The 15,072-nt window shown below is 48.1% G+C and overlaps 5 protein-coding genes across 5 annotated transcripts; 3 read left to right on the forward strand and 2 right to left on the reverse strand.

Moving 5' to 3' along the window:
* Positions 1-218: 218 nt before the first annotated feature.
* N7479_011008 (putative FAD monooxygenase) lies at positions 219-2,238 on the reverse strand (the record flags this gene model as incomplete). Its single annotated transcript, XM_057258699.1, has 3 exons — positions 219-1,181; positions 1,240-1,533; positions 1,591-2,238. 3 exons carry the CDS (start codon positions 2,236-2,238, stop codon positions 219-221), a joined length of 1,905 nt encoding a protein of 634 aa, XP_057106157.1.
* Positions 2,239-2,404: 166 nt separating this feature from the next.
* Positions 2,405-2,740, forward strand: N7479_011009 (uncharacterized protein; the record flags this gene model as incomplete). The annotated part of the gene is made up of 1 exon (XM_057258700.1): positions 2,405-2,740. The coding sequence occupies one exon, from the start codon at positions 2,405-2,407 to the stop codon at positions 2,738-2,740; it is 336 nt and encodes a 111-aa protein (XP_057106158.1).
* Positions 2,741-4,371: 1,631 nt separating this feature from the next.
* On the forward strand, positions 4,372-7,156 carry N7479_011010 (uncharacterized protein; the record flags this gene model as incomplete). Its single annotated transcript, XM_057258701.1, has 3 exons — positions 4,372-4,634; positions 4,689-6,516; positions 6,578-7,156. The coding sequence occupies 3 exons, from the start codon at positions 4,372-4,374 to the stop codon at positions 7,154-7,156; spliced, it is 2,670 nt and encodes an 889-aa protein (XP_057106159.1).
* Positions 7,157-9,062: 1,906 nt separating this feature from the next.
* Positions 9,063-12,140, forward strand: N7479_011011 (DDHD family phospholipase; the record flags this gene model as incomplete). The annotated part of the gene is made up of 4 exons (XM_057258702.1): positions 9,063-10,088; positions 10,143-11,406; positions 11,457-11,594; positions 11,668-12,140. The coding sequence occupies 4 exons, from the start codon at positions 9,063-9,065 to the stop codon at positions 12,138-12,140; spliced, it is 2,901 nt and encodes a 966-aa protein (XP_057106160.1).
* A 324-nt stretch (positions 12,141-12,464) lies between these two features.
* On the reverse strand, positions 12,465-14,776 carry N7479_011012 (bifunctional molybdopterin adenylyltransferase MobB/molybdopterin molybdotransferase MoeA family protein; the record flags this gene model as incomplete). Its single annotated transcript, XM_057258703.1, has 5 exons — positions 12,465-14,245; positions 14,329-14,366; positions 14,427-14,467; positions 14,517-14,670; positions 14,742-14,776. 5 exons carry the CDS (start codon positions 14,774-14,776, stop codon positions 12,465-12,467), a joined length of 2,049 nt encoding a protein of 682 aa, XP_057106161.1.
* Positions 14,777-15,072: the final 296 nt, after the last annotated feature.

The following is a 15,072-nucleotide window of genomic DNA, read 5'->3' on the forward strand; positions in this document are numbered from 1 at the left end:
GAAAATACTTAACGTAGATCGAGGCTTGGCATGTGACCACCCTACAACATTGAGCTTATCAAGACTATGAAATACCATAAAACTGTGAAGAGGAACTTGGGTACTTGAAATGAAATTTGTTCATATGGAAATTTAAAATAAACGCCGGTCATGCTCAAGCTATCGCTGCTATATACATCTCGAGGGTAAAATACAGACTCATAAATATGTCAACATTCTCACAGACGGCTTTGTTGAGAATCCTGGCCTAGCGGCTTTGTCGAGAACGAATTGAAGAACTCGTTGAGGGCGTCAACAGTGCCACTTCCCTCGACCAGCTGCACGGTGCAAGCCACATGGCTGTCGGGGCGGGTCACGACAACACCACCCTTCTCAGTATCAAAGCCTAGCTTCTCGTGGGCCGCAAATTGAGCCTGAGGAACACGCACATCAGGGATATCATCTGCATAGAGGTGGTGGTGGTAGTCACGCAGGACCTGGGGAATGGAGTCCACATCGATGGTGTTCTTGGAGCCTGCGTAGATCACAGATAGGGTGAACAGCTTAGAGTGAGGGTTGTGGTGCTCGAAGAATGATACATCGGTAATGTCAGACCGGCGGTACACCGAAAGGAATGAGCGCTCCTTCTCTAGATTGGCAGCAAGGTCGGCAATGGCCTTCTTGGTCTTGGACTGGTTGCCAGCAAAGATGAAGATGCGGAATGCACCATTAGCGGGTACTTCCTGCTCAAGTTCGACAAAATTGGAATCTGCAAGACGGGTGACAGTGGTCGGGGTGAAAGCTCGACCTGGAGTCAGATGAACGCCGGGAATCTGGAACAGAGCGGACTTGGCAGGGTGGCTCGCGTCCCAGGTGAAAATGTTGGGCTGGTAGGCTACTCCGTATCCACTGGTGAACTCGCAAGATGACTTGAAGGTCTTGACAAATTCGTCCTCCTCCCCATCAGCACCCAATGTGGTGTGGCTGGCAGAACCAACCTCACCAGCAGATGGGCGGCGCTTGGAGAACAGAGCTGCGTACTTGGCATCGAAGTTTAACAAAGTCTCAGCGATGTCCTTGCGCTCGCTCTCGTAGGTACTGAGAATAGAACGGCTGGCTAAACCACTCTCGACCACGTGAATCTTCCAGGCCATGTTAAGGGCGTCATGGAAAGCAGTGTTCATTCCCTGACCGGCCTTGGGCTTTAGAGGTGTCAGCGATATTTTCAGAATGACGGGGAACTCAACGGGTAGTACTGACGCTGTGAGTGTGGCAAGCATCGCCGCCCATGAAGACTCGCTCGTCAAGGGTGTATTTTTCAGCAATACCTTGTCCAATGGGGTAGACAGAGTACCACTCAACACGGTCCCACTCAATCCAGTATGGTTTCAGAATGTTCTTCGCGGTCTGCTGGACCTCCTCGACGGTGGCAGACTTTCGGGGGTTCCAGTCTGCATCTGTGGAGGAGGCGATCTGGACATAGAGGCGGACCATGTTGTCCTCGCGAGGAATGACCATGATTGAGCCAGCATCCGAGTGGATGGTACATTTTGTCTATGTATCAAGTGGTTAGAGAAATACGTGAGATTGGTTCTTTTCAGGCATGTTTACCTCAATGTCAGGGAAGTTGGTGCGCACGACACCGTCCATGACACCCCAAACATAGGCAATAGGATCCTTGTGGTGGATCTTGATATCGAGCTGCTCACGGACGAAGCTACGGGCACCCTCGCCACTGAACAAGTACTTGGCGCGTACATTCTCGATGACGTTGGTATTCAGGCTCTTCAGGTTGACCTCAACGGGGTAATCAGCGTTGGCGCCATCGTTCTTGAAGCCAACGATGGTCCATGGCCGCTCGACTGTTGTGCCAGCCTTGTTGATTTCATCCAAGAATACGCGCTCAATCTTGCCCTGGTGAACCAGTGTGGTGAAAGGGTAGCGGGTGTCAATGAAACGGGGGCAACTAGGCCAGCTGCCGGTGCGGCCGATGCCAGAGCCGTCAGCCTTGGGATCCCAGAAGGCAACGTCGTACACCTTGGCAGGCTCATAAGCCATAATCGAGCGCTTCAAACCAAGGTTGCGTAGGATCTCGGTAGATCGCGGCTGGATACCGTCGGCGCGACCAGTAGCGGTCGGCACTGGGCGGTTGTCGATGTGCTTCACCTTGTAACCCCATCGTGACATACACAGGGACAAGAGTAGACCGACGGGGCCGGCGCCCACAATGACGATGTCATAATGCTCTTGCTGTACCATGCTGGCGACCAAAAGCAAACACACGGATTAATGTTGAGGTAGATATGAAATGTATGGCGAATGGAGATTTGATTAGAGTGAAGAATTGTGTAAATGATTTAAAAGAAAAACAGAGTAAATCAGATTGTCACCCTGCACTATAACGAAAGGGAAATGAATGAGGGCCATGGCTGTCTCTATATACTGCCCGGAACTAGGGGTAAGCAGACGGGTTGGGTATTCAACTGAAGCAACGGAGCACATCCACGGCATTCAGAGTCGGCGGAATTGTGGGGAGCACCCGTTCAAGGGCTGGGGTAGCCAATCAGGTTCACGAGAAACGGAGTTGTGGAAGATTTGTCAGAATCGAGGCAAGAAGCACCGTGTGGAGACAAGACTGGCTTTGCACAATGCCCATAATACCGTCGTGGATCCCGACCTGTTGGCAGGTGTGACTGGATTGTTGCTTTGTCCTTTGCTCCACCCGGAAAAGAATTCGGTAAGCGGAGTGATGGGCACGTGACTCCACCTCGGTAATTCCGCCCGGTATCTATATCTCTGGACATTCCTGGGCTTCCTATGTGCCTACAATGTCCATACTCCGTACTATGTATAGCTCCCGGGGAAAATTGCCCGATCTACTCCATGACTAGCTCCACCCCTCGTTCCGTTATACCGAGATTACTGAAATTATGCCGCATTATTCACCGGTTCAGGTTCCGCGCCGTCATGGTAGTTTAACCTGGTACTTACAGCGCAGAAAACCCGAGATTCCATGCCATGTTCTAGGTGAGAAAACCCACGAGGTCTGGCATATACTCTGAAATGTTTTCTCGATCTCATTCATGGCAAATGAATTGGTTCTACTAAAAAAAAACAACCTTGTAAACATTGCTACATGGCCATAGCAACAACACTCAAAAGGGTTCGACTCCAATTCTATGATGGTGTCACCAGCGCAGTCGTATGAATAGGGTATGAATAGTCTGTAAAAAATAATTTCCTAGTTGATAGCTGCTAGATTTCCCAATAGTTCAGCCTTGATCTAGTATTAGTATAACCATGATGAATGATTCTTCCACAGTGCATATGGAAATATTGACACCTGAGGCAACAAAAACAATAGAGTTTTGTTCGGGTAAATGCTGCACCGCTCCGAACTATACCATTAATCACATGCTTAAATGGAGACAACATATCAGGACTAAACATACAATATATATTTGTGAGCTAGGCACAATAATTGTTACTGAATAATTAAATTAATCTTAACACCCTTGGAGAAATTGTATTGAATAGGTACATATGCACATAAGGTGAGCAACGACGTTTCGCAAGATTTTGTAATGTCCCTACTGTGAGGTGGGTGATGACAAGTAGTTGGGAGATCACAGGGTATCGGCAATGATATGTTTTTGCTTTGTGGTTTCTCAATGGTGTGATGGGTGCCTAGGTATCAAGAATTTGTGATATTGTAATATATGTATTTATCTATGTACATAGCCTACAGAGCCCTCTCAAACCTCGTACATACTATTTGCATTATGAAGCATGTGCTGTCGCACCATGTCGTCTTTTTAAGGTTAACTTATAACACAATGATCATGTGGAGAGGGGGCATTTGATTGGTCAATCACCAATTTCCTTAATGGGAAATATAAAATTATTCTTTTCTCCGTTTGTTCATTCATTCTTTGTTGCCATGTATTTTCTTTGTCCCAATATTATTGATTTCTATTCTCTTTGTTTTCACCTTATTTTTTTCTATTGTTTCTAAGACATTGCTAGCCCCATTATTGAACTAGTCCTATTGTTGCAGATCATGCGGTCTCAGCATTAGCTTTTCAACCTCAACAATGACCTCGATATTTTTACTATGCTTTATTCGGACATGAATAATAATTCAATGGCTATTGCAACGAGACACATTGTAATTCTAAGTTCCCATGAGTGCTGCATAAATATCCTTTTCGTCCAATCTTTTTCCTTCCTTCTTCCTATACTTCTTGATATCTTTCATACTTCTGCTTTTCATACTTCTGCTTTTCATACTTCTGCTTCTCGTACTTCTGCTTTTCAGACTTCTGCTTTTCATAATTCTGCTTCTCATACTTCTGCGTTTGCCTTTCTACAATTGAAACTGTAGACGCAACAATGTCTCAATCTCCACCTGCCCATCACTGGGAAGCTCCCAGTGTCATTGATCGGGATGATGAGTCGGTAGTCTTCTATGAAGATGAACGTCAGCAATGGCTTCAACAGCACCCACATGTTGTTCCTCACACCGCAAAGCGGGGTGCCAACAAGAATCAACGTACCATGGCAGACCGGGGCCCAAGCATGGCTGAAGGTCTTCGTGGCATTGCAGCACGAGGTACAGCTCATCGCAATGGAAATGCTGTGAACAAGAATGATGTGTACGGGCTATCCTTCCCTAAACTTGCTGAGCATAAATCTAATCTGATAAACAGATCTACCAAGCCATTGCCACCCATTCCTCAGGAAGAAGTCCCTCAGCCTGCCACCACAGTTGGCCAGAACAAGCTTTCCCAAGATTCTGGGGACAATATCAACAAGATGAGCATTTATTACGTACTTGACAAATCCGATATGCAAGGCCACCAAGATGAAACCCCATCCTCTCAACAAGGAGCCTCTAAGCCTGTTACTGAAGTTAGCCAGAAGGCAGTTGTCAATGGCCCTGTGCACTCGGAAAAGATGAACCCGCGTTTGCTTCTTGAGGAATGCAAGCTGTCAGGCTACGATGATGAAACTCCATCTATTCAACCCAGAGAACTCGAGGAAACCCTGCCACCCATTGCATACGTTCCACAAATCGACTACAATTCGCAGGCCTCCTACGCCAACCATTACGGTCATACTCCAACTTCGTGGTACGAAGCTTCCCCCATTCGCCACGAATTTTCTCTGGATCCCCAGGTTGCAGTAGCTCGCAGCGCTACTCCAGAGCCTGAAATCAAGCAAGAATTTGATGAGCCAACCATTCCAATGACAGAAATCGACCAAGAAAACGCATGCTCCAAACGTGTGGGCCACACCATGCAGGAACTGCTTGCATTGATCAAACAGGAAAAGGAAAATTGCCGGCTTGCAAATGAAGACCACAAAGCAGAAAGTCCTCCTTCTGCTTACTCTACGGGTATTCGCTATGCCGACCAGGTCCTTGAGCCTTATTACCAGGCTCCTGACTTTGTTATTCCTCGTCCGGAGAGTCCTGCATATGCGAGCCCTGGAAACATTCGCGAATCTACAGCTGCAATTCCTGCGTGGACTCCTTCGTGGTGGTCTCCGTCCCCATCTCCTGCTCCATCCCATTGTCCAAAAGGATGTTGCTGGTGGTCTGAGGATGAGTTTGATCCTGAAACTACTGCTTCTAGTGCGCGTCTGCAAGAGTCACCTGTGGTGCCTTCATCTCCCCTTTTCGTCCCTCTCGAGACAGGTCCCACTTGGGATTCGAAAAACAGCAACGAGTTTGATGTTCAAACTACTGCATCTTCTGAGTATGGTTCACCTATCCTTTCTTCGCCTCATTTCTCTCCTCTCCAAGCAGGTCACGATTGGGATTCTTCCAATCACGATGATGAGGGTGACACCGGAATTACCGTACCCCTCGGGCATGCGTTTGTTTGGGACCACACTATGCCTGATCCGCCTCTACTCGATTCACCTTCATCTCCTGTTCAAGCTCCTTGTTTCGAGCATCCTCCCAGCGATAGTTCTGGACATTCCTATGTCGATGCGCTTCGCGTTGGAATTTCTCCCACTGAGAGTATCCCCCACGATCCCCGGCTTACGACGCTTACTTTCCGTCCCAGATACATGTCATCTTCTACCAGTTATCCAAGATGGTTGAGACCAAACCACGTGGACAATGTCGAGCAGTCAGCCTCAGAGCAATTGAACAGTATCACACAGAACTCTACTTTCACTATGAATATTCCCATCCGCGACGTTTCCCAGCATCATCCAGCTGTTCAAATGTCATCTGAGTCTACCAACGGTAGACATAGCCGCGCAGCTTCCTTCGTCAACAATGAGACAAATGCCAGAAACTTCTCCAGAAACGCAACTCCGGGTCGTACCAGCCGAAGCCCTGATGGCTCCAGTTCTGAGGGCTCCGAAGATTCCCGTGGAACCAAGCGCAAGCGATTCACCAAGACCCTCTTTGGTAAGAAAGGATACCTTGACAACAATGAGGGACCACGCGACAAGAAATTCAAATTCTTGAAGGGTGCCATTCAGAAGGGACATTCAACACTTGGCAGCATCAAGGGAATGGTAAGTACTTCATTACTCGGTTTATACAAGATGTTACAATGACTAACAATTATTTTGACAGGTTTGGGATCATAATCGAGCTTTGATCAACGTGCCCAAGCCCAGCATCGTCACCGAGAACACTGCACCCATCAATCTGAGCACCAATGTGCAATCGCTAATGTATGCCGAGGTTGAGAACATGATCACCCATGCAGCCAATGAATTCCTGATGAAGGAGTATTACAACGGTCATCTCACTACCAATTCTCTCAACAAGTTGAAGAAAAATTGGGAGAAGCAGTGCATGCCTGGAGTCCCTGAGTTCCGTTTCGACCAAACCACCCAGTGCGAGCTCATCAGCGCAAACATCGACCACCTCAGCTTCGGCCAAGCAAGCAACGGCCTTTCCCCAAACATCATCCTGGGCAACTGGAAGAAGATCTGCAAGAACATGAGCATCCGGACCTTCGTTGCCCCCGATTCTGTTGTCAAGAGGCACATCCACGATATCGTGGATGTCCTGGAGATTTTGAAGGCTGATGAGTGCCACCTTGAGCTCATCATGGCGCTCAATGCGCATGTTCATGGAGAGCTGATGAAGGCCCAGGTGATGCAGCAGTACCGAAACACTCAGAACTCTGCAAGCTCTGGCTCTTAACTTCGATTCCATTCACTTGAATTTGACCTGTGTTTGATTTTTCTTTGCAACAATTCTCGCCTCGCTTCCGTTTTTTTTTTTTCGTTTTTTGCTGTTCTGTCTCGGTTGTTCTGTTCTAGGACATGGCCGTTATCAGTTTTGCACTTTGTTAGTTTTGTTTTCTGCTTTTTTCTCGTTTTCGCTTTTGCTCTTCTGTTTTATTTTTATCCTCGTGTTTTACTAGTGGTGAGTGGATCAACTAATTTAGTCGAGCGTAATCCGAATCCAACTCATCCGAAATAAATCCTTTACTTTCCCTAGTAGATCGACTAGCCATGAGTAGGATATTGACTGCAATAATGTATTTTCATATTGAATCAATCTCGTGGATAAACAGGATATGCATATATTTATATATTTATGATACAGTATATCATCTATGATTTGTTACTGCGGATTAAAGTAATGACCAAACAAAGGCAAAGATATATATACAACTATCATGAGAAAATATATAGTATATATATATATATATATATATCTGTTTTTGGCGTACTTTTTGGTCTCCCGGCACAGCAACATTAACAGACACAAGCAAGGGCTGAAATTATAGACCTAATATCCCATGAAAAACCCAGCCCAGTTTATAACTGCATTCCCACAAAACTACCATACTCTTCGCTCATTTGCTCAGAGATCAGTCTGCTTGTCAAGTTGGGCACACTGCAATTCAATGTTTATTTCTTCTTTTCAGTGCCAGCACTGAATTACTATTTCGCAGTCATCTATATATCTGAGATTAAGTTGTCCTTCTCGATAGAGAGGTATACTGATGACCTGGCCAACCATACTGTCAAATCAATTTATAGAATATAATCTCCTTAAAAACATTCCATATACTCTAATTACTTCTGATGATATGGCATATGCTTTGGAGGTCTAGGAAAGAAGAAACGACCCTTTGCTCGCCGAAAAAGCAGCATCGCGTACTGTTTTAGGGTCTATTCATAGACACGTGTTTTAAGAAAGCGGTATTGGCGGTGGGCTAGGTGGGACCATAGGGGTAAAAACTCATGCCCGACAAAGTGCCCTGGAGGCTTCCACGCCCGGGCGCCACCCGTGTTAAGGTTGGTGGAAAAGCCGGAGATGTCGGGAGTCTTATGAAACACCTGGGCAATGAAGTTTCATATGGAGTACTATGTTTGATATTGGAGGCTGAATTGATTGGACTACATAAATACCATTAATTTTTAGTTCCTTGTACTTTGTATACCCCGTACTCGGTCTTGAACTTCTAATTCAATAATATTAACACATGTGCATTGAAATACACCCGAAATTGATATATTTCCTAGATCAGCCCTGGAGTATACGCTCGCATTTCTCAAGTCAAGAGCCATGATCATAAGTCCATCATTTGCCATCATCATAATGATCAATTGATATAGGGCAATGCGAGAGTATACTCAAAGCTACCATCACGGGCATTTATCTTAAATCTAATGCGTCCATGGGCAACCATCAAGCTAGGGTGTTGCCTGAGATTTCAGGCGATATATGTTGATATCTTGGCATTTTACCAATCGTGAACTAATTTTAATCTAGATTTTAGATTAATTTTTTAGATTAACACACACATATATATACATATAGAGGTAACACAAACATGGCAAAATAAAATGTTAAGTTGTAGACATAAAAACACGTGGGGCAACGTCATCGGCGTAGGATCACGGGTGTCATGCAGTCACCGCTCTACCTTTGTGAAGTTCAACCTGTAAATCATCATAACCTGCGGGTGTTCCTGACAGTGGTGGACATAGTTCAGCCCCCAATGACCGTCGATACAACCCACATTTAGCCCTCCATATCAGGGGTGGAGATCAATAGCTCAAACGCAGGGGCTCAGCTCCGTACAAATATCCGAATGGCGGGCCCGATCCACACCTACGGTCCGAGTTGCCTACTTGTGGATGAAGAGCAGGACCTCGCCAAATTTCATTCGCTCCCATCACCACCAGAGATCCGGTCACAGTTCTTCTATATCTCATCATTGCCGATCGATGATCCACTGGCTCCCCTGCCTCCGCCTGCAAGCCAGGCGACCGGGAATGAGAGACTTCCTCCTACACCATTCTCAGCCAGGGATAGCATCGCCTTAGAGGAAGCTTGGTGTGATCTACGTGAAGCAAGAAAAACTAAATTTAATAGGGAACCTAGATCCAGACCAACTACATCCGCAGGGCTTCCTGGGATAGCTGTGCCTGGTCATGAATCAGTTTCAAATGTCGAACTCCCAAAGGCAGCCAACCAAGAGAATCCCTCCTTGGTTGGCAGTAGAGAAAGCACTCTGAGCAACCCTCCGTCGTTCCCGGACGGCCTGCCCTCTCGCAGCCACAAAAGTCACCTTACCGTTGCTACCGGTAGTGCTGAAATACGAACCCGTGAACTCGGCAAGGAAAATCGCGGGAGCTCCCCAATGGCTGATGGGTTTAAACATGATACTCCGAGAGCAATTGCGATCGACCGGAAGAGAGCGCGCTCGTCTTCGATCAATGAGTCCAGTGCAGCCAAACGAAGAAGCAGCCCTCCATTGGGTGCCGGGAACGTGGGTGAAGGCGACGAGGAGATTGGAAGTCTACGAGCTGATCATTCTCATGGTGCGAGTATGAGTGGCTCTCCTTTTATACGGGCGCCGGAATCTCAGCCTCAGACGCCGCTTGGTCACTCATTTGAGTCATCTTCGTCAAAAGAAGGAGGCGGATGGCAGGCGGAGCTCCGAACCAGTACTGCTGCTCGAAATTCCGCGAAACATTCGGGTCTCAGAACGACTGTGAGCCTGGATCAATTGACCCAGGACTCGCAGAGGGAAGTGACAGAGGAGCCAAACACACAGTTAAAGATTCCAGTCGGTGTCTCACGGCTTCATCTGGTCGAATTACCGAATCTCAAGGTGAGTAAAACTTTTCTACTTGACTATTACTTATTATAGTAACGATTTTTATAGATGAAACCTATCTACTGGAGACCTCTTCAGGACATATCAACTGTGGTCCGAGCTACTTGGTTCTACAAGAATACCATGTTGCCCGTTGAAACTGAACTTGCGAACAAATTGGAGGAAGGCTACGTTTACTTAAAACCATGGAGCGACACTTGGCAAGATGAACTGAATAGTTGCGTGGAAAACGGGGCAGATGCTGAGTTGAAAATTGTTCACCCGCTGTGGACAAAACAAGACAGTCAGCCTACAACTGCACATTCAGCTCCGGATGAAGCAGAGGATCCATTGAGATTCGACAAGAATCGAGCTGCTGGCGGCACCTCTGTTCAATCGGAGAGTATCAAGTCATACCTCACATCTAGTGCTATCTACGTCGATGCCATAAATGCCCAAGTACTTCGGCCCAGCTTACTTCCCTCAGTGTCGAGGGGACGACGACCACTTAGTGCAATAAGGAAAGGCCGCCACATAGGCATACCTGTGATTCGTGGTTTTAGTCGAAAATTATGGGAACAACTGCACCCATCAAAGGCCAATCCTATCGATGTGCGCCATTACATCCGCAAGACCCAGTTGAAAAGTCCTTCTACGCGAGGTGAGCAAATATGCTATGCATGCAAGATGGAAGAATCGCGACCGCCTCCAACAGACCTAGTTCTCGTTATCCACGGCATCGGGCAAAAGTTATCGGAGAGGATGGAAAGCTTCCATTTCACCCATGCCATCAATGCGTTTCGGCGAGAGGTGAACATGGAACTTAATAATGAACCTGTCTGGCCGCATGTGCGCCAGGATCATGGGGGAATCATGGTTCTTCCAGTGAATTGGCGCATCAACTTGTCATTGGATGAACCCGATGTTGAAGCGGCCATCGAAGATCCAGCTAGCAACAATTTTTCTCTTGCAGATATAACACCCCAAACCCTTCCTGCTATACGATCCCTGATCAGCGACGTGATGCTTGATATCCCTTACTATCTATCACACCACAAGCCGAAGATGGTCAAGGCAGTGATCAGAGAAGCGAACCGTGTGTATCGCCTCTGGTGTAAAAACAATGCAGGGTTCCAAGACCATGGCCACGTGCATCTCATTGCTCATTCGCTCGGAAGCGTGATGGCCGTAGACATTCTCAGCCAGCAACCAACACATGTTCCTCGGTTTGACTTTTCCAATACAGCTTTACACAGTGACATTTTCGAGTTTGATACTAGGCATCTCTTCCTCTGTGGAAGCCCAGTCGGCTTCTTTCTGCTTCTCAATAAGGGTACGTCTTGAAACTTACATCATTCCACCTTATATCTAACATTCTCGCAGCTAGCCTTCTCCCCCGAAAAGGCAGAGATAAACCAGGCGGCGAAGGTGATGACTTACTTAGAGGCATTGCCGGTGAAGCGGGTAGATATGGCTGTCTGGCAGTAGACAATCTCTACAATATCATGCACACAACTGACCGTAAGTGGATTGCATAACCTTCCCAACCGGTTTTCACATCCTCTTTGCCTCTTGTACTAACAACCCTTTCTAGCAATCGCGTACCGAGTTAATGCAACAGTAGACTCAGACCTCTCTAACTCCCTCAAAATGGGTTCTATCCCCAGCTCCACCTCTACCTTCTGGCAATCATTCGGAAGTGTCTTCCGCTGGAGCTCAACCCAGTCAACATTATTGCCCTCTACAGCCTCTACCCGCCCCGCGACAATCTCTAAGCTCCCGTCCAATGTCGAGCTCGAAACCCACGACTTCACTCGCGAAGAGATCGCTGAAAAACGTATGCTTCTGCTCAACGACAACGGCCAAATTGATTATTATCTCTCGGGTGGTGGTGGCCCATTGAATATCCAGTACCTCAATATGTTGAGTGCACATAGCAGTTACTGGACATTGGGTGATTTCGTGCGGTTCGTAGTTGTGGAGATTGCGAGAAAGCAGGGGAGAGACGGGACGCTGCTTGCATTTCGGGCTGAGAAGAAGAAGGGATGGAGGTATTCAAAGGGGTAATTCAACTTTCGGGCTATCTCTGTACTTTACCATAGCTTTGATGTTCATTATCTTCTCTACGTAGGAAGAGATAGAACCACATACAAAATTATAATGCTCGTTCCATGTAAACCCCACAATGAATTTGTATTCTTGTCAAATATGGAAACGTACAGTTCTTGTTGTCTGTTAAAAAGAAAAAGCATCCAAAAAAAATGTGAAGACAAGACGAGAAGGCAAGAAATATACAAATCTCAGGGACAGACAGATAAGAAACCAAAACAAAGGCAGTTTTCAGGAGATTCAATCTCCGTCTAGACATAAATCGTATATCGTATCACATCTCTAGCAAATGACCCGAGTGTCCGAGCCATGAACATCGCCCATCAACAAAGCCTCCACAATCTCACCCTTGATACCAACACCCCGTCCAGCCCGCAGCACCACCAAGGCATTCGCTTTGGCCAAACTGCCGACCTTCGAAGACCGTTGCCCGGCACCCTCCACTCCCGTGCTTGTTGCGTACAACCGACCATCCGAGCGCGATGCCGTAACCACAGCACGATGATACTCCGTGCGCATGGGATCAAGCGGGAAGTGATGCGTCAGGACGACAGCGACGCGCGGGAGACCAAGTTGCGGTGCAAGCCAAGGCTTAGAGCTGAGTGCCTGTGAGCTGTGGCCCAGGCCGGTGAGCTTGTGCAGCGAGGGGAGGACGAATAGGTTGAGAGTGACGAGGGCAGAGGCTGGGTTTCCGGGAAGCGAGAAGATGAGTTTTGATTGGCGCTCCTGTTGAGAGGATGTGGCGTCGCCGGTTGGTTTGAAAGGCACAGTTGCGAAGGTGGTTGGTTTGCCTGGTTTCATGGAAACGCGGCCGAAGTGGATGGTGCCGCCGAGGGAGCGCTCGATTGTGGGCTTGAGAAGGTCTAGCTCGCCCATTGAGACACCGCCAGTTGTGATTATCACGTCGACGCTGGCAGAGGCTCGGCCTACGCCACGGAGGGAGTCACGGAGAGCATGCTCGAGCTCGCTGGCAGGTGTGTCGCGAGCGATGCCGAGGTCGACGGTTTCGAAACCCCATGAGTTCAGGCATGAGAGAAGAGAGGGGCGGTTGGAGTCGCGGATTTGGCCGCCTGTGAGAGGTCGCGGGTCACTGTGCTCGACGAGCTCGTCGCCAGTGCTCAAAACGCCTACGCGTGGTTTCCGGAATACTTTGACAGTCCTTGTGCCGGTTGAGGCCAGTAAGCCAATCTCTCCGCCGACAGGAGATATTAGGTCCCCGCGGGCGACGATCTTAGCGCCTAGCATGACATCGCTGCCAGGCTCGCGCACATTCTCGCCAGGCTCGATATCTTCGGCGAGGATTTCGACTGTCGCTTCTTCCTTGCCGTCGGGTGTGCACGAGTCCAAGGTTGTATCCTCGACCATGACTACAGCATTCGCGTTTGGGGGGAGAGGGGCGCCAGTGGTAATTCTAGCGATGGTCCCTGGTTGCAATGGCTCTAAATTCCCGCCGACATTGGCATGGGTAATGGATGCTACGGGGAAGATTCCCTTTGTGGATTGGCCAGCGGCACTAGATTCTGGTGCAATGACAGCGTAGCCATCAACGATACTAGCCCGATATGCTGGCACAGCCTCTGCGGCGTAGACATCTTCGGCAATCACTGAGCCAATCAAGGCCGTGGTCACTGGGACCTCAACGACTTCTGGTTCAGGGGTGTGCTCGTTGATCCGCCGAAGTGCTTCATCTACAGACAGCATCGGGTAGGGTGAGGTTCGGTAGCGCCGGTTAGGGCCTGCACTAGGGTCGTTGGACTGTGGTCTCTCCGACGGCGAGGTATGCGCCTTTGGGGCCTTGTGGCCATGTCCATGGTCATGACCATGGTGATGGTGATTATGGTGGTGATGATGTTGATGGTCACCAACACCAGCCTCCGATTCCAGCTTCTTCACACCTCCAGCATGAAGGTCTCGTGAATTGGCCCCGGCAGACTGCAGACAGGCGTGTGGAAGAAGTTTAACAACAGCGTCGAGGTTCTCCATGGCTCCTTTGGGTGAACCGGGTAAGGTAATAATCAAAGTTTTGTTACGGACACCAGCAACTGGTCTGGCCATCATAGCAACTGCACGGGGGATTAGCTAAAGTAAATATAGTCAATGAGGGACGCCATGGCAGCGCCAACAGCGCCCCTTATGTCATGCTCACAGGGGGTTACTTTCAAGGAGGCAGCAATCATGCCGTGCCTTGAAGTCTTGGTTAGTTTCCAAGACCACTAGCGTCTGTGCCCAGGGTATCCAACTCACACTAGTCCTGGCGCATGGCGTTGAATTAGAGGGGACACGGCCTAGTGATGTCATGAGCATAAATCAACGGCCAAGATTGGAATCACAAACTTCGGGGGTGTTATCCTTGACGGCAAATCCTGTTCCCCCACTAAGGAGGATGAGGTTGTACCAATTAGGACTATCTGCCCATTCGTATATCGACTGTTGGATCTGGAACACGTCGTCCGGGACGATCCTGAATGCGGGGGTTCCCACTTCCCCTCTGCGGCCAGAATAGGCGTAAGTGCATCAACTACCTTGTCAGAAGCGGGGTCTTTCGAAGCAGTATCTGACACAATCAGGATTGCGGCTTTCAGTTTGGCCTCCATGATGTGCGTTGTGCATAAATCTGGGGAAGTGGATGTTTGGCGGGGGAAGGAAGTTCTGTTGAAGAGGGAAAAACAAACCGACTATCGCCAAACCCAGACGTAAATTGGCGTGGTTAATGTATTTAGTACAATTGGTGAAACTAGTGCCAATGCTGCGTTTCTTATGTGCCAATCATAATCATTTTCAAAATGCTAGGCTCTTGTTCATATTCAGTTGATACGAATTATCCCGAGGTCCTTGTAGGCGCAGCTCGAAAACCAGGTTTCAGTGTAACCCCAATCAATTCAATCCAATG

This window comes from Penicillium vulpinum (genome assembly GCF_028829585.1).
Source record: "Penicillium vulpinum strain IBT 29486 chromosome Unknown utg000004l_segment0_segment0, whole genome shotgun sequence".
NCBI classification, from domain to species: domain Eukaryota; kingdom Fungi; phylum Ascomycota; class Eurotiomycetes; order Eurotiales; family Aspergillaceae; genus Penicillium; species Penicillium vulpinum.